At 42.2% G+C, this 18,978-nt stretch overlaps 1 protein-coding gene across 1 annotated transcript in view; it reads right to left on the reverse strand.

Moving 5' to 3' along the window:
- LAMB4 (laminin subunit beta 4) overlaps positions 1-18,978 on the reverse strand; it is a 56,659-nt gene that overhangs the window by 16,733 nt on the left and 20,948 nt on the right. Inside the window, exons 12-24 of the mRNA XM_056847711.1 lie at positions 17,882-17,961; positions 17,465-17,615; positions 15,804-15,935; positions 14,572-14,757; positions 13,588-13,709; positions 11,328-11,448; positions 10,031-10,208; positions 8,637-8,780; positions 7,330-7,561; positions 4,801-4,958; positions 3,083-3,139; positions 1,465-1,685; positions 1,009-1,105 (exon numbers count right to left, since the gene is read on the reverse strand). Coding sequence (XP_056703689.1) covers positions 1,009-1,105; positions 1,465-1,685; positions 3,083-3,139; positions 4,801-4,958; positions 7,330-7,561; positions 8,637-8,780; positions 10,031-10,208; positions 11,328-11,448; positions 13,588-13,709; positions 14,572-14,757; positions 15,804-15,935; positions 17,465-17,615; positions 17,882-17,961 — 1,879 coding nt within the window. The remainder of the gene's footprint in view (positions 1-1,008; positions 1,106-1,464; positions 1,686-3,082; positions 3,140-4,800; positions 4,959-7,329; positions 7,562-8,636; positions 8,781-10,030; positions 10,209-11,327; positions 11,449-13,587; positions 13,710-14,571; positions 14,758-15,803; positions 15,936-17,464; positions 17,616-17,881; positions 17,962-18,978) is intronic.

Raw genomic sequence — 18,978 nt, forward strand, 5'->3', positions numbered from 1 at the left:
CCTCCCCAGCCACAGCCAGGCTCAGGGCGGGTAACGACATTTAAAATCATCATACAGTCAATAATACATATTCATTAAAACAATGAAATTAATTACAAATAACCACACGAAAACAGTAAAATAATAGATGGCGCTCCATAAAGAGTAGTCACTGCTGAGAGATATTGCAGCCAGATATTCCCCATAGATAGTAAGCTCAAATAATAGGATGGGGAGAAATGCAGATCGTGCCAATTTCTTATAAAGCAGAACATGTGCTGTTCAATGCACAGGTACATGTGAACAAGCAGTGTGTGTGTTTCTCTCCATGGAACTGTTTCTACCCAGCCCCCTTTTTCTGATGAGATTCCAAGACTAGAAATAACCACTTGTGTAAAGAACAAAGGCTGTACAGTAGCTGTGTCAAAGGGGGGAAAGTTTTAACTCTGCCTAGGAGTTAGTGTCTCTTCCAGCATTTCAAATGTACCTTTTCCACTTAATAGGATATTGGCATTACCCACGTTAATGTCAAGTTAGCCCTATGCTATACATGATCGCATACTGATCTGGAGATGCATAATACAGTTACCCTTCTGAAGCTAAGATGGGCTTGGCTTGCCATCACCTTAATGATAAACATCTAGAAGAACATTGTCCTGGAGGAGCAATAGGGTTGCCAGGTCCCTCTTTGCCACCAGTGGGAGGTTATCGGGGCAGAGGGTGGGGTTTGGGGAGGGGAGGGACTTCAATGCTATAGAGTCCAATTGCTAAAGTGGCCATTTTCTCCAAGTGAACATCTCTAATGGCTGGAGATCAGTTGTAATAGCAGGAGATCTCCAGCTACTATCTGGAGGTTTAACAAAAATAAAGCACCAATACTAAATAGACAGGCTGTGTGAAATAATAGTATCAAACCCGCAGATTATAATCTGCGAGCTTGATACTATTATTTCACACACACTACCTGGAGGTTGGCAACCCAAAGGAGCAATTTAAGAATATAAACATAATATATTTTATCCTACTTACAAATACAGTGGATCTGGGGATCACCAAAATAGTTTTCGGCACAATCATCACAACGCCTTCCAGAATATCCTAATTTACATGAACACTGGCCTGTGAACTGTAATAAGAAACAGGTTAAATCAACTCCCTGCCATGTTTGCAAGTGGGTTTTATCTTTGATAATTAAACCGCAAGGTCAGTTGTAAGTAAGTGTATTTCTCTGGAATAACTCTACATAGGATTACACTGTTAATCACTGTTTCCGAGAAAAAATTACCAAGACTTAGATTTCAGGCCCCAATGCATTTCATTTTAGAGCATGTCCAGATGAGCATTCTTGTAAATTCTTTTTGCCCCACTCTAGCTTAGTATAAATTTCCATATTTGTTTCCTGTGCATATATATGCTTCTTCCTAGTAAGTCCAAAGAGGCCTTAAAATTACATTCACAACATGATAAGTAACTCAGCAATCTTACCTGATCACACAGGTTATTCTGGGAATGTTTTGGATCACAGTCACAGATACGACAGCCAGTTCCCTGGACCAAGCCCCAGTAACCAGAAGCACACTGATCACACTTCGAACCCATCACATTTGGTAAGCAAGGACATGTGCCAGTTGTTTGGTCACATGTGCAAATGCCAATTCCAGATGGGCATTCTGCTGGGTTCACGCCCAAAGGGTTGCAGTTACATTCTGACAAGATATTAGCAGAAGCTATTAGTGCTTTAAAAACAATATATTCTATTGGTATTTTAATAAGGGACTATAAATGAACTTGACTTGTGGTCCTGTTCTGAGCTGATTCTCTTTCTGTCCATCTATTAATTGTTCATTGTGTTATTAATGTCAGGTCTTCTTGTAGCTTTCTGTCTGGTGTGGCACTGTTCATGGTCTGCTGTTATTTTATCTGTACTTATAATATCCTGAAGGCATCATAGCCCAGATACACTTTTCCAACCCTTCCCCCCTGCCTTTCTTTGAACTGGGAGTTTCAGTGCCATCTCAAATATAATATGGCTATGATTTACTGTGCAAACCTATTTTTTTCCTAGGAATAAGGGTCATTGAATAGTCCTGAGTAGGAGCCTGAATGAGCCTGCTTAAGATAGCTCTCTAAATCCACTGAAACCCATGGGTTTAGTCTGGAGTAACTGAACAGAATTTTTCAAATTTCCTTCTAATCTTCCCTTTCACTGCCTATTTCTGCATCCACACCGTCAACCAGGCATGAAGCCACAATCTCAATCCTAGTTATACTTGCCAACCTCCAGGTGAGGCCTGGAGATCTCCCGTAATTACAACTTATCTCCAGACTTCAGAGATCAGTTTCCCTAGAGAAAATTACTGCTTTAGAGGGAGGAGTCTATGGTATTATATCCCACTGAAGTTCCTCCTGTTCCCAAACCCTGCCCTCTCTAGGGTCCACTTCCAAATCCCTCGGACTTGGCAACCCTCATTCTACTCAATTCTAGCCCAATAAAAGGATTCTTCATATTCATTCTACTTTCAAACAAACAAACCAAAATCCAGAAGAGAAAAATGGTAGTAAAATAAATTATATTCATTTATTTTTATTACATTTCTGGTGCTAATTTTCCTGATGCAAATAAATTTATTCTTGCCACAAAATTCAACATTTTGAATTTTTTTCCATGCCCAGTTTTGGAGTTTCCTGTAACTTGCTTACTTCTACATGAAAATGTTCAGCAACATGATATATGGGTAGGGAGTGCTGGCACTCACCTGACCTTGGAATGGAATGTTTATTGTGCATGGCCGTAGGCCTTTACAATCAAGACAATATTATAATATAAAGAAAATAAGATAGACACATTATTTCTATCTATACGGGCATTCATGTCACCTGATATCAAAAGGAATGCCTCAGAATATTCCACTGAAATATCCAATATCCAACTTACTTCTACAGTTCTGATGAAATGCTGATCCAAAGTAACCCGGTTCACAGAACTGGCAGTTTGGTCCATGTGTGTTGTGCAAGCATTTTAAGCACTCTCCAGTAATCTTGTCACATGACTCCGGATCTGCCTCATCAATATTATTATTGCAGAAGCATGGAAGGCACTGACCCACTGTGGTCTTTGGATCTGCATAGGACCCACTGGGGCACTCCTCACAACGTTCGCCTCAAAAAGACAGAATTTTGCAAAAATGATTATGAAGTAACTTTAATGCATACATTTTCTGATTAGTACTTAGGTAGTCACTGTTAACACTACAAGGCTCAGTTTTCAAGAAGTAAAATTGCATTCTTCCATTCACAATAAGAAAAGACAGACTCACAGTAGCATTTCTCAAACTTTATGAAATGATGCCCCTTCTCACCATCATGAAATGTCATAGATCTTCAATTACCACCAACTAGAGATTCTGGGTATTTTAGAGTATTTGGGTTATCCACCCTACTTGCATCAGCTACTTAGGTAGCTCCCACACATTCATCTGTTCCTGCCTTGTTACCCGAAATGCTCTTTGGATGGGGAATTAGCTAAGCAAATCGGTAACTTTAATATTTTTATAGCGAGATCAACCAACTATACCAGAGCCCATTAACTGTGACCTTAAGAATCAAGACAGACCAGGGAATTCCGAATTAAGAGAGTTTATGTCGTTTTCTTTCAAATCAGTGACGCAACACAAACATACAGAGATTCTAAGAAATAAAAGGTAGTAGAATAAGGACAGATGCCAACGTGACAGGAGGTTGTTGATTGGGAAATACTGCACCTTTTTCCAGATGAAGAGTTGTCCAAGTTCCAGTAGACTAAGATAGCAGAAAAAGGGGGACATGGGGAATAAACAGGGGGCATGGGTAGCCCCCAGCGTGTTCTAGCATGGCTGCTCACTCAGGCAGAGTGACAGGCTGTATAGAATGGGAAGCCCTAAGGTAACGTATGGGCTGTGGGCACCCCAGATATACTGTTTTTCTGGGGGCGGGGTGAGGGGATTTACCCCTCCTGGGTTCCCAGGTGACACAAAGGTGACAAAAGACTTAATGGCTAGTTGCCGGGATGGGGTGGGTGAGAATTTAGAAATCTATTTTTATTCCAGTGGCTTACACAGCCCGGGAGGAACCGGGAGATCTCTGCTGAAGTGCTTAACGTTCTTAAACAAAAGGCGCAATCGCTGCTAACGCCTGGGGATCACTGCTGCATAGCTGGAGGAACGACTCATCGCTGATATCAGGATCGCTGCTGATTGCCCATTAAGCTGCTGATGTTGCAATGGGAGGGGGGGTGATGGCACTGACTACGTGACTGTCTGCTTTTCACGAAATGGCTGCTGCTGGAACAGGGACGAGCAGGAACATGGAGTCTCTCAGGTTCTCTGGAGGTTGCCCTTGCCTCTGCTTCCCAGCTACCGGCTGCACGGAGCACACAGGAGCGGCCGTGTCAGTTTCAACAGAGTGCACAGCGGCCATCCCAGTAGCATTTGGGGGGCGCGCGCGGCTGGAACAGTAGTCGTGTGCCTGCATATCGGGTTGCCAGGTCCAGTCCGGATGTTTAGGCGGCCCGTATGCTTACAGCCTACCCTACTTGTTTTCCTTTTTACCATGTTACTTCATTGTGATAGATAGATATGGGGTAATGGGCAGAACGTGCTGCTAGAAATAACTTTCCATGACCTCTCTTCAACCCTATGTTCATCTCCTGCCCTGATTGCTGGTCAGCAGAAATGGGAGATTTTTCATACCACTTCTCAATTTCTGTCATTTCAGCTGGGAAACTTACGTTCTCTTCAAAGGAACACAAAAGTATGTAACTTATAAAAATGGCTGGCTCCCTACCTGTGTATCCCTCCAAACAGTTGCAGACTAATAGCGAAGTCCAGGGATCCTGGTAACAGGAATGCGCGAAATACCTGTTGCTTGAAGGAGAACTGGGGCACATGCACGGGCGACAGGGCTCTCTTTTGAGAGGGTTTCCATAGTAACCATCTATACATCTGCCAAAAGAATAGCGATCATGCTTAAAATAACATCCATAGGATTCCCATCCCATGCAGACAAATTACAATCATTATTCTCCATTTTTAATAGCTAGGCCTTTGCCTCTAAAATAGCCCTGCTTATTTGGGCAGAATGTGTGAGGCATTATTAAGTGTCTCAGTTTGTAGACTGTTGTTCAACTGAGAAGTCCCCACAGGTGGTTTACAACACCAAAATAAATGAAAAGCCAGTGCAATACAATACAATTCAGCTCAAATACCGTAAAAATCAATAAAACCAGTTTCTGATAAAGTCATTCTCATTGCCACACCATTCCTTACTGACTTATCTTAAAGGCCCTCCAAATTTATTCCAGTGTACTGGAATAAGCTGTCAGGCCTGGCACCTGTAAAGCTGAGAGATTTAGTGATACCTTTTGTATCATTTCTGGTTCAAACTCAGAAGGGGACACTCTTAGGATGTTTGTGAAATGATCCTCAATTAACTGAGGTCCCAGAACTTGCATATATAGAAGGTTGCGAAAGAGAAATGCATTCTACCTTGTTCCATCTTGGCCCTGCTTTTCGACCTCCTTACCCGGCTGCCCTGCTGCCACTAGTAGTTTTAAAGTTGACATCTGGCTTTCTGGTTTTAAGCTAATAAAGTAGATTTTATTCCAAGTTTTCAATCGTGATTTATTATATAATGTATTTGGTATTCTATTTCAAATTGAATGTATTGTTGTCATTATTAATGTGAGCCACCCAGAGCTGGGAAAGGGCAGGATAAAAGTCTAATTAAATAATGAATTAAATAATATTATATGTTGCTTCTATAACTATGAAGTATTGGGGCCCCAGTCCATAGCCACAAGGTTCAACAGAGCTGCAGTGCATGAACATGAGTAAATGCTGATGGGCTAAAGGTTTTTGTAGGGAAGCAGCGGATCCCGCTCAGGGGATCCGGATTTGCGGGCCCGCAGGGGGGGGGGAACTGAGGGAACAGGGGGCTGGTTCCCCTCACTGGCGGCAGCAGCCGATCAGGGCGGCAGTGCCGTTCCAGGCGGTGGCCCGGGGGCGGGCCCGACCAGCCTACGAAGGTGGGGGGGCGGGCTCGGGTCCGATGTGCGGCAGCAGGGGGGGACAGTGGCAGCTGACAAGCTCTCGTCCATCCCCGCAGCCACCCCCGCCCCCTCACGTGTTTGGCGGGCCCCGTCGGTGGTCACGGGACCCTCCCCGGCCAATGGGGTCCCCGCCGGCCGCCATGCCAGGGGAGAGGATAAATACGGCCCACCCCGTGGCCATTCTGTCCCCTCCACGCCGCTTGTCCCGCCCACCCTCCCCTTGGTTATAGGGTTTGGTTGGGTTATTGTCACAACTAAAGGTTGGCGGTTTGGGCATGGGGCTGGATCCAGTTTGGGGGAAAGATGGCCTGTGTGCCCCGCTTCCCATTCTGGGGACCCTAATAAGGGGTTTTGGGGGGAGGCCGGAATGGTTGAGCCTGTCTCAGGGGCTGCGGTTTGGCCTCCTCCCAAGTGGCAGCGGACCACACGGTTGGCTGCCGCCCATGTGGGTCCCAGCATACTGCCATCTCAGGCTGCGCCCAGCAGGTGGGTTGGGCGCAGGGTGTGATCAGCTGACAGACGGGTCAGCTGATCCCTGGATCCCACCCTCCATGCTTGCCAATGCCTAACGCTGTAATCAGTAAAGTTGTGGCCTGTTTACTCCAGCTATCGAGTACTAGTCATTCTTGGTAAGATCACGCCTTTCCATTACCAGGGAGGGGTAGCCCCTGGGGTGGCCGTGACCCCCTTTCCCCCCACATTCCACCCCCCTGTAGGGCTGGGGCCGCAAATGGATGGTATTGTGCATTTCCTGTTGGTAAGGCTGACGTGCCCAGGCCAGCTTACTCAATAAAAAATGAGCTGGACAAACTGTAACTCTGTACAGAATAACAGTGAAGTACAGTGGTTAACACAATGGGCAAGCATCTTGGAGACCCAGGTTCAAATCCCCTCGTTGCCCAAAAAGCTTGCTGGGCAACCATGGGCCAGACAGACACTCTCAGCCTGACCTACATCACAGGATAATGAGGATAAAACAAAGGAGAGGAGAATAATTTAAGCTGCTTTAGAATCCCACTGGAGAGTAAGGCAGGGTATAAATAAAATAAAATAAAAACATGAAGTAACTATCCCTCAGTATGTAATGTATTGTTTTTAAGAACCATTGAAAAAAGTTATTTGGTTTTATTTAAAATAAGCCTGACACAACTTTTCCATGTTGGGGTTATTAAAACTTCCTTCCTTCACTACGCAAGCCCCATTTCTGCTTAATCCTAATTAATGCATACTACCTTGATATTTACTATATATTTGTCCATTCATACCTTTCACAGTTGGTTCCAGTTGTAAACCCCTTGCAGTTCAAGCATGCTCCAGTCTGTGGGTCACACAGCTCGGCAAAGCTACTACAAGGGCAAGGTCGACAATGGGGAAACCCAAAATACCCAGCTAGGCATCGATCACACTGCCGACCGTTCACTTCGGGCCGACATGAACATTGTCCTGTCCGCTGGTCACACAGAGCACTCATTGATCCCTTCGGATGACACTCACAGGCTTCATGAAGAACACAGAGATCATGGTTAAGAAGGCACGTTGTTTGCTTATCTAAACATAAAGACTTCAGTGAGATGTGGCAGAAGTACCTAAGCAGCTGTATCTTGCTCTATGCTAACTGCTTGAACTAACTTAACATCCGTATCATATGAGTCCTCAAAAGTTCTTGCTGAGGCAAATACCCCTTGTTGCTTTTTAACAGATGGGGAACTGAAGGTGAGAAAACAACTAATTTGTACATTCTTGACTCATTTGGGATTTCACTTCATTCTGCCTAGAACAGAGATCCACAACCTTGTTGAACCTAGGAGCACTTTGTGAATTATGAGAGAAGGTAGGTACCACAAGTTCATGGTTAAGAAGGCACGTTGTTTGCTTATCTAAAGACTTCAGTGAGATGTGGCAGAAGTACCTAAGCAGCTGTATCTTGCTCCATGCTAACTGCTTGAACTAACTTAACATCCGTATCATATGAGTCCTCAAAAGTTCCTGCTGAGGCAAATACCCCTTGTTGCTTTTTAACAGATGGGGAACTGAAGGTGAGAAAACAACTAATTTGTACATTCTTTACTCATTTGGGATTTCACTCCATACTGCCTAGAACAGAGATCCACAACCTTGTTGAACCTAGGGGCACTTTGTGAATTTTGAGAGCAGGTAGTAGGTACCACAAGGGTCTGGGTCCAATCACAAAATGTTGGGAGGTTCTAGAAAACGTTAGGCGTTCCCAAGCACAGCATTCTTCTATGAGAGAGGCAGCTGTTTCCAAATGGATGCTCCCTGGAGATACAAATGTGATGCCTCCAGGGCTTGTCTGAGATACCTCCTACTCCACTGAAACGTAACAAAGCCAGGGCTGTTGTGGAGGAAGAGATGCTTTGAGGAAGAAGCAAACGGGCACCGGGAAATACATGACATGACTAGTGGCATGATGCTCAAGGCTCCACATTGGGAATCACTGGCCCATGAGGTCCAGAGCAAACAAATATTTCTCCACTGAAGCATATAGTAAAAAAAAAAAAGATTTAAAAACAACAAGATTTAAAAACAACAACAGGTGCAGGTCTGTACTTACGGTGGCACCCTTGGGGCCCAAAGCTATGGCTCCCAGCTGAACATTTATCACAACAGCGGCCAACAACATTTGGCTTGCATTGACATTGGCCTCCGAGTTTCTTGCAGCCAGCGCCTGTTGAGCCTTGTGGATGACAACTGCATGCTATTGTCAAGAGAGAGGCATTTTTGTTGCTGTTAACATCCAGAAACAGACCAGCCCATTCAAATTCTGTATTAAGTCATTTAAATTAATTTTATTGGGTCCTTCTTCATGATGTCAGGGTGGCTTCAAGCATTTAGCAAAATACATAAAACAACATAACCAGCATGCTCTGGTTACATCTAGGTTAAATTACTGCAATGCACTGTACATGGGGCTGCCTTGAGAAGTGTTCAAAAACTTCAATAGGTACATAATGCTGCAGCCAGGATGCTGACTGGAGTGGATCATAGGGACCATCTCACTCCAGTCTTGACCCATCTACACTGGCTCCCAGTTTGTTTCCGGGCACAATTCAAGGTGCTGGTCTTGACCTTCAAAGCCCTATATAGGCCAAAAACGCATGGTCCCTTAGCCCACTTTATTCCCCGTTTCAGCCAAGATCAAATTTACGCATTACCTTGAAAAGAGGGACGAAACAGTGCCAATCAATCCATGTAAACAGAAAATGCGAGATACATGAAGTTCCTGTTTAGTTTGCACACACCCCATGCCCCTGGTGATTGGTCATTTCAAATTGACCAATGAGGGCCTTCCCTGCCCCGGGAAATGACCAATCACCGGGGGCGGGGGGGTGGCAAGCTAAACAGGAACTGTGCACGTCTCCCGCATTTTCTGTTTACATGGATGGATTTGCACACAGTTTCGTCCCTGCTTTTCAAGGTAATGTGTACAGTTTCCCCCAGCCAGGGTAAATTTGATCCTGGCTGCAATGGGGAATAAAGTGGGTTAAGGGACCATGCGTTTTTGGCCATAGTTTGGGACCAACATACCTGAAGGACCACCAATTCCCTTATGAACCAGTCCAATCACTACATTATCTCTGGAGACCCTGCTTTGGGCATCCCCACCTTCTGAGATTAGGCAGGTGGCAACCCAGGAGAGGGCCTTCTCAGTCATAGCACCAAACCTCTGGAACTCTCCCCACAGAGATTCAGCTGTATCGCCAGCAGGTGAAGACTTTTTTGTTTCATTTGGCATTCCCTCAATGATCTCTCCTTCCTAATGTTTTGGCTGTTGTTTTTATGTTTCATATGTATTTTAACTCTGTTTTTAATTTTTTTAATGTAGCCTTTTGTTTGTTTTTATGTAGCCTTTTTTTTAACAGATGTATCCTGTAAATTCATTACACCTTTAAGCATTTTTGCAAATGTAGACAGCAGCAAGTATAAGCAGGTTCTAATGATACTCACGAACTGCTCCATTGTGAATCCGGGCAGACAGGCTTGCTATGAGTTTCGCGCACACTTCAGGAAGGATGTGTGGTCCAACCTCTGAAGCAATTTCAACACAGTGATACTGCTGGTACTCTTCTAAATCTTTTTTGTTACACAAGTTTTCCACAGAACCAATTCTGGGAATGAGACCCAGCTTTGGAATTTACAAAAAGAAAGAGAAATTTTAGATAACTGTTAGGAAAAGTACAATTTAGCATAACTGGATTGATACAGTATTTTTACTGCTATCCAAACTCCCCCCTCCTGCTATGTCTATGTATGTGCAGGCATCAGTGATCCCCAGTTTTAAAAAATCAGATTTTTCTGCAGTCTTGGGGGTTCTACCAGGTTTACAGAAACATCTATCCTAGCCCAGGATAGCCCTATTGCACAGATTTTTAAAATCTGTACAGTGGGACCACTTGGGAATTACAGGGTTGGTGTAAGGATAAAATGAAAGAGAGAAGAACAACTTGGGGGGAAAGATGGGGTACGCATGAAGTAAAATAAAATAAATATGATAGATTACAGACTGTGTGTATATAAGAGACAAAAAGTTTGTAATTTTCTTTTTTTGTTCTGATTCAGCAGATTTTATTTTTAATTGAGAAATGGTATGCAAACAGCTCCTGATATCAGTCCATCCTATGGTTGCTAGCCTCCAGATGTGGCCTGGAGTACTCACAAAATTAAAACTGATCTCCAGAAAACCGAGATAAATTCCCCTGGAGAAAATGGCAGTTTGGAAGGGTAGAATATATGGCATTATACCCCAATGAGGTTCCTCCCCTCCCTAAACTTTGCCTTCTCTGGGCTCCAACCCCAAATCTCTTGGAACTTCCCAACCCAGAGTTAGCAATCCTCATGCTCCCCTGATGCCAGTGTGGTCCTGGTGGTGCTTGTTATTATCCTACACTTCTTCTGCAAAGGATAGTTGCACAGCTCTCTCCATGTCAAGTACACCCCCACCAACACACAGAACACCAAAACTTTGGAACTCCATCCCCAGGGAGATCCATCTGTCTCCCCTCTATTGGTGTCTTTCGCCAGCAAGTGAAGACTTCTTTGTTTTGTCTGGTATACCCCCAATAATGGTTACTGGCCCTCCTTCTAATGTTTGTTCATGTATTTTTAATTTTATTTTACTTTTTTAACTGTATTTTGAATTGCTTTAATGTTTTAATTTTTTATGTTTGCCACCTTGTAGACCCTGATCCAGTGGAAAGTTCACATTAAAATGTTTTAAATAAATAAAATAAGAAGGACTACTCACTGAATCAATCAAGATGGCTGACTGAGCTTGTGGATCAGAGGCAGAAGACTTGGAAAAATAGATATCTACAAAATATTCTGACCCAGGTACTAAGCAGAAAGGGGTAGGCAGCAATTCCATCCTGTTCCATAGAAAGAACACCTCATCATGATAAAGAACAGTCACTTCCCCGCCCCCAGGGTTAATGATTTGGGGAGTGGGGCATGCAATAAAAGTGTTTTGTCACGAAAAGCTATAATGTTAGATAGCAATGAAGACATGTTGGGGGTGAATGAAAGCATAAAATTGTAAACACCAGTATCAAAAAAATCAAAATCAAAAACCTTTAATGGCATAAAAAAGAGCATGTTAAGATAGTACAATACTATCAAGATCAGTTCTTGTAGGTTATCCAGGCTGTGTGACCGAGGTCTTGGTATTTTCTTTCCTGAAGTTTCGCCAGCAGCTGTGGCAGGCATCTTCAGAGGAATAACACTGAAGGACAGTGTCTCTCAGTGTCAAGTGTGTTGGAAGAGTAATATATATAGTCAGAAGGGGATTGGGTTTGAGCTGAGTCATTGTCCTGGAAAAGTATCAAAGGTAACGTGCTAATCATTGTCCTGTAAGTATCAAGATAATGTGCTAATGAGGGTGTGGTATGTTAATGTGGAACCATTGTATCCTGAAGTGATCTGTTAACATGTGGAATCCAAAGCTAATCTGCATGGCTATTGTAGACTGTAGTCTTTTAGCACATTAGCACACTGTAGTCTTTTAGCACATTACCTTTGATACTTTTGCAGGACAATGACTCAGCTCAACCCCCTTCTGACTATATATATTCCAACACACTTGACACTGAGAGACACAGTCCTTCAGTGTTACTCCTCTGAAGGTGCCTGCCACAGCTGCTGGCGAAACGTCAGGAAAGAAAATACCAAGACCACAGTCACACAGCCCGGATAACCTACAAGAACCAATGAACTCTGACTGTGAAAGCCTTTGACAATATCCAGTATCAAGAATTTAAGCTCATTATGATCAAAATTAAGATAAATAACTTAATCGAAATTAAGATAAATAATTTAGATAAAATAAAGGCCAGAGAATAACTGCTTATATATCTATTTAATTATAGAAGCGTTTGGGTAGACTGAAAGAATATTGTTAGATGAAAAATGTATTAGAGCTGCTCTGTTGTATATTGGAGGAGGATCTTGTTGCAGATATGATGTATGAAGAGTGTGTGTGGTATGTGAAGTTGTTTATGTTTTATTAAAAATAATAAAAAATTTAAAAGAAAGTGTTTGTGGGTAAGAAATGAGACATATAGATTGTGAATTATACAACTCATTGTGGGAAGAGACTGTGGAAATGTCCTCACATCTGGGACTAATGCCTCAATACACTGTTTGTACAAAAGTATACATGTTCCTATGATGGATCTTCTTTTGTTTTAATTATTTTTCTCTCACCAACCACCTCTATTGTCCTGAGACTTTTGAAGAGTCTCATTGTCTTTCTGTCCCAAATTTATGAATGGTTGGGAGATCCATCACAAATATCTTTCTTTATATATCTCTTTCTTTATATAAAAATTAGAAATATATGGCACTAGGCTTATTGAAATAACTCAAAATGGTTTTATTTGTCTCTTTTGGGGGAAATGGAAAAGTCAGATTAGCAAGAATTTCAGAAAATAAACTTGGCTGGTAACAACAGGAAAGAGGTACTTAGGATATTTTCATGCAAAAGATAATTTATAATCAGGATTATCTGATGTCTTTAGACAGGTGTCGATACTTTTGATTCAGACTGAGATAGAGTTCACTTGGCAGTCACTGCTTAGTTGAATAAACAAGCTTCTTGAAACAATATTTCTTAAGTTGGAGAAGTTAGGAACATTAACATAAAAATTTTCCAGTTTTCTTCCTTAAAACTGGTTACAGATCACTGCTTTCACTTAGGAGCTTTTTTCCTTAGGGAAGGACATCCAGGTCACTTCCCTCACATACACAGGGTCCTTCTTGATCCTCAACAAACGTGTTTCACAGTAAATTACAGTAAATTACATTTTTAACAGTCAGTTTCTTTAACAGTCTCTCTCAACTGCCACTTGTAGAATTCTCAGGTTTTTTTCTTATTTTCGACCCTCCTGTCACTAAAGGTTCTATGACCGGAACAACTCATCCTTATGCAACTATCCATCCCCTGGTAATTATTAAATTATTAAATTATTAAATAAGAAAATTAAATTATTAAATAAAAAAAATATCCAGACCTTGCTGTAGATGGTAGAAGAAGTGAGTATGGCTCCTGCAGGGATGCTGTGTTCCTACACTGTTCACTTTCTATCACACTGGAAGGCTTTACAAAAATTTTTGCTACCCAGTCTTCTAAAGACTACAATTATGGGAAGAAAATTAAGTTGGTTACAAGCTGAATCTTTGTTTTTAACTTTCTTACATTCCTATAAACAGAAGGATCTTGAATTATTAGATTAGGGAACAAGGGCTGGGATAAATGCAACAAGGGTTGGATGAATGCTCCTGCTCCATCAGAAATAACCTTCACTCGAAACCAGTGAACACAATCCACAGTGGAAGTGGGTATCTGTATGTGAACCATCTTGGTGCCTAGAAGCTTGCTGTGTGGGGACAACCCATTCCAGGCAGCAATACATAACCCAGAGATTTTTGACACAAGCTTAGGCATAAGACACACTTATGCAGGATTCTGCTACTTCCCATGATTAAGGGTTGGGATCACTTTATTCCAATTTCCCCCCAGCATAGTTAGTGCTTACTTCATGAGATACATGAATGATAGCATAAAATTGTAAATGCCAGTATCAAGACATCTGAAGAAGTGAGCTCTGACTCAAGAAAGCTTATGCTGGAATAAATTGAGTTAGTCTTTAAGGTACCATTGGACTTTTGTTCTATAGACTAACATGGCTACCTATCTGAAAAAAATTCTGCTATCACTGTGCAAAATCTCATCCATTTGGTAAGATTTACCATACCTAAATTTAGCAGATCTCCATGAAGAGATGAGTATCAGATCTTTCCAACCCACAAAACAGACTGTGAAAGTCAATTTTGTCATGCAAGATGTTTAGGCCTTTAGTTCAATATAATTCATTTACATAAATTTGATACATCTTGTTTCACTTTACTCCATGCTTATTCATTATATTCAAATGTGGGATTGACTCTTCCACAAGACTGTATTTGGGAGATGCTTCAAAAGGAGGTGTGATTACCTCAGGCTCATAGCGAATAATAATATTGAACTCCATTGCAAAAGGGATGTTGTTGATTGTAAAACTTAATCCTGCTCCACTCAAAACACGCACAAAACCAGGTCCTGACCACGTAACAGGGTTTCCAGGGACGAGCTTTCTAATGACAATGTCCAATGCAGTGTCCCTGCCAAATAGAATTGAATCCTGAAAGGAGATATTTGCATTTTAAACAGTAAGTTTATTCAGGAAAACGCCTATTAAGAGTTGTATCCCCAACATGACCTGTTCCTCCTCAAAGGCTACAGTCCACAGAATAATTCTTTACCATCATCAAAGCCAAATCTTGAACAGAACGTACCCACAACCTTAAACACTAGCTATGTCCTTTCTGAACAAAGAGGATGAGTAAGGTCTGCTCTTTGCCCCTTGGAAATGCTACAAGAAACACTTGTTTTTTTAAAAAAAAATTAGAACCATAGGGAATTACAACAGCATCTCATTCAGATTGAGAAGGATAATTAAATGTTCTACACTAAAACAGATTAATGTTCCATCAAGCCCAAAACTGTTTGCCTTCACTGATAGCAGCTCCCCCAGACTGCTAAGAGAGTGTATGTGGAACTCTGGATGTACAAAACAAGTACTTTGTCACCAATCTTAGGCTGCAATCCTGGGGATGGGGGTGCAAATCTTCTTTGGAGCCGGCATGACCCCACACTGGCGTAGGTACCACTTTATTATGGGATAAAGTGGCAAACATGCTGGCGCAGGGGCAAACATGGTGGCATCCAGAAGCAAAAGAGCTCCGCCAGTCCCCACCGCCAGCGTAGCCAGTCCGGGAACTAAATCCTGGAAGAGAATGGCCACGCCAGTGTGGGGGAGGTGTTCCCGGGGATGGAGCTGCTTTTGGGCAGCTTCCTAACCCCGTTCGCCCTAGGAACACCCCTTGAGCAGCAGTGGTGGCGCAGCCTCGCTGTTTTCAATGGGGCATTTCCCCTTTTTAAATACCTTTTTCCCCCTCCACGGCAGCCGAGAAGCCTCAGAGGAGGCCACCACAGATCTACCCCCCTTTAGGAATGGGCTGCCCAATTTGGATAAACCGTATTCTACAGATATGGGTAGAGGGAACCCAAATAAAGCCCCAAACCAAATGATATACTCTCTCATGGTTTTCCAAGGATGGTCTAGCAATCTGTCTTTGAGTTTTCTTGCAGTTCTTCACAAAATGTTTAGTAGATTAGGAAATTTACCTGTGTAATGGAAGCTTTTCTTATTCCTCGTTTCTTACTCTTCTTCAAGATGATTTTTCCATTTTCAATTGTGAAATCATAACCTTGTTGCCGAAAATACACATCACACCGAGGTAACACTGTGGATTGACTCTTATAAACAAGATTTTAAAGCAATGGCATTGTTAGGGTATGTGTGGGTTTTTTTAAGGACAGAATAGATGTAAACAGTCAGACTACAAACAAGGCAAGCAATGTGTGTGCAAAGGTTCAAGGCTGAAGCATATCTAACTTTCCATGCTTGGCAGCATTTTATTCATGAATGCAGTTACAAATACAATATTATACCCTTCAAAAAAATTATATCCAAGAAAATAGATTTTTAAAAATATTTCTCTTTTCAGAAAGGCCAGTAGAAGATCATATGTGTATCTATTAATATCTTCACTCTAGACAATAAATCTAGTTTATTTAAAAAATTTATCAGGGATCAATTGGACTTCTCACAAAGTGTTCACTAAGCATAGGATAAATTTGTCAAGCTGTTAGACACGGTAATAGCATAAGAACTTTAATCCATAAAACCTAGAAGTGCCAAGTGAGCACACAGTTTGGGGCTTGGGGGATAAATTTGGTTCAAGAAATATCTCTGTGGGCTCTCAGACATAGCCATATCATTGTGATATGCTGCGCTCATATGGAGCAATTTAGAGAAAGGATCAGTGGGAGAAAGGGAGGCATCTCCCATACTTAAAGAGTAGTCCATGCTTCTTTAGAAAAAAAATTGTACCTCGACAATCCAAATTCTGCCCCAAGAAGAGCTAATTTCTGTGACCTGTATACACATTGAGTAAATGTGAATAATTTGCAATATTTACAATTTTGCCTGAGGTTACGGTGCAATCCTACGTAGACCAACTCCAGTCTAGTGATTTCAGTGGGTTCAGACTGAAGTAACTCTGTACAGGATTGCACTGTAGTACCTGTTTTAGTAGTTGTGGGAGGGGCGAAGAGCTAAGCAGGACCCTGGCCACCAACCCACTGGAAATCTTACTGAGCATTTTCTCCAGATTTTGAGGGTTTACCTGGTATTGCCCGCATGCTTTCAAAGAATCTGTGGCCACAAGGACCAGGAACTCTGCTGTTTGGTTTAAGGCCGTGGTTCTCAACCTGTGGCTTGGGGACCCAAAACTAGTCATGACTCTCTCACAAACAGATACATGAAGCCAGGAGAAGGAATAGGGTGGAGGAGAGGCGGCTCTGGGAGGTTCAACAGTAAATTGAGGTTTGCCTTTGCATCATAGGCAAAATGGCCAAGCAACGCAGCATGCTGTTCAGTCATGCCAGATATTTATAAAAAGGAAAAATCTGTTCAGAGTTAACAGATGTGAGATTTTTGTCTTGTACTGTTGGGGAGGGGGAAAGTAGCACTGAGTCATTTCGCAGGTGGTGCCTCAAAAGTGAGGGTAGTTTAGAAGTTAGCCTCACTTCAAGACACTTGAGAGCCATTGGTTTAGAGTGAAAGCAAGGTACCTGGGAAGCCAAACTGTGCACACAGTATACTATCCACTGTTAGACATAACGTCCTGCCACAATTTCCTATATGCTGATTTCCCTTCTGCATCCCCATCTATCAAATTCCCATCTGCACACTCTGAATCAAGACAATGAAAACAAAATACCAGAGGTGAAGATCCTGGGAGAGGCTTTGCAGTTTCTGCTTCATATATGTAATAATCCAGAGGTAAGAAAAAGTAGCCTGGAGCTGGTTCAGAACACTGACGACCTTCTATGTTAGGCAAACATTCACATTTACCACTGGTAGCTTTGCACCTACAGAAAAGAATGAAAATTGCAAAACAATAACAACAACAACAAACCTCCTGATAACCATGGACAATTGATGATAGATGTTACTAGCTATTCTTCCTTAATCTTGCACTAATGTAGGCCTATGATCTGCAATACATCCATTCGTAAAGTACAGGACTGCACAAATATTCAAGTCCATGTTACATACGCTTCTTTCAAGGGGGTTTCTTCATGCAATTTTCTCAGCTTTTAAATGAGATATTTGAACCAGGAGCGTGTAGACTTACAAGTTGTTGAGGGCACCACCAATGTCACAGTGGCATGGGGAGCATCCATGCAGATCATTCCCAAGCCCCCAGTATCCTGGCTGCAACAACAAAAATAGAATAGTGAACTGGTTACCCCAATATGACACAGAAAAGGATTTTAATTAGTGAACATGTTGATAGCTTGACACCATTCTTAAAGAGAAGAGGTTACAATCTGAGCAACATTTGCTTGAACTATGTAGACATGTAAGGAAAGTACTGAAATGGGTTCTCCTACTTCCCAGTCTCAGAGCAGCCTCTCCACTCCCCAAAATGGCACATATAAAATTCATGTTTCCCTATGCATAAAGCCCAGATCCTTTAAGCAGGAGGCAAATGTTTCTGAGTTCCAGCTGGTCTTCAGCATTTCCTATGGCAGCAAACCAATTTAAAGCCAAGAGTGCTTACAATCACTAGAAAACGAGAAGTACTTGATTCAGTGTCCCTAATTCCCTCAGACGCACACCTTAATATGGTGAGAGGGTTTGTGTGTCAGCCAAGCTGACAGCAATACTATCACTCAAGGCATAATGGTCACAGCTGAGACACCAGACTAAGATGCGTGCATCCACCCCCTTCAGGGATCAAGAGCCACATCAGCAGAAGAGGACAGTTCCAATGGTGATGGGGAGATTGAGACTAGGAAGGGTAGCCATGAAGGAGCTAGAAAAGATTCTTAAATGTAAGGATGTGTTACTGGTGACCAAGGTTAAGATAACTCATGCCATAGTATTCCCCATTCTTATGTATGGGTGTGAAAGTAGGATAACGAAGAAAGCTAACAGGAAGTACATTGATTCTTTTGAAATGTGGTGTTGGAATAGTTTTATGGATATTGTAGACTGCCAACAAGAAAAATAAACGGGTTCTAGATCAAACCAAGCATGAACTGTCCCTAGAAGCTAAAATGACTAAACTGAGGATGTGGTCACATTAAGAGAAGACAATAGTCACTGGAAACGAGTGCTAGGAAAGGTTCGAGGCAGCAGGAAAAGAGGAAGACCCAACATGAGATGGCTTGACTCAATCAAGGAAGCCACAGCCCTCAATTTGCAAGATATGAGAAAGGCTGTTAA

Source organism: Euleptes europaea, chromosome 3, assembly GCF_029931775.1.
Source record: "Euleptes europaea isolate rEulEur1 chromosome 3, rEulEur1.hap1, whole genome shotgun sequence".
NCBI lineage: Eukaryota > Metazoa > Chordata > Lepidosauria > Squamata > Sphaerodactylidae > Euleptes > Euleptes europaea.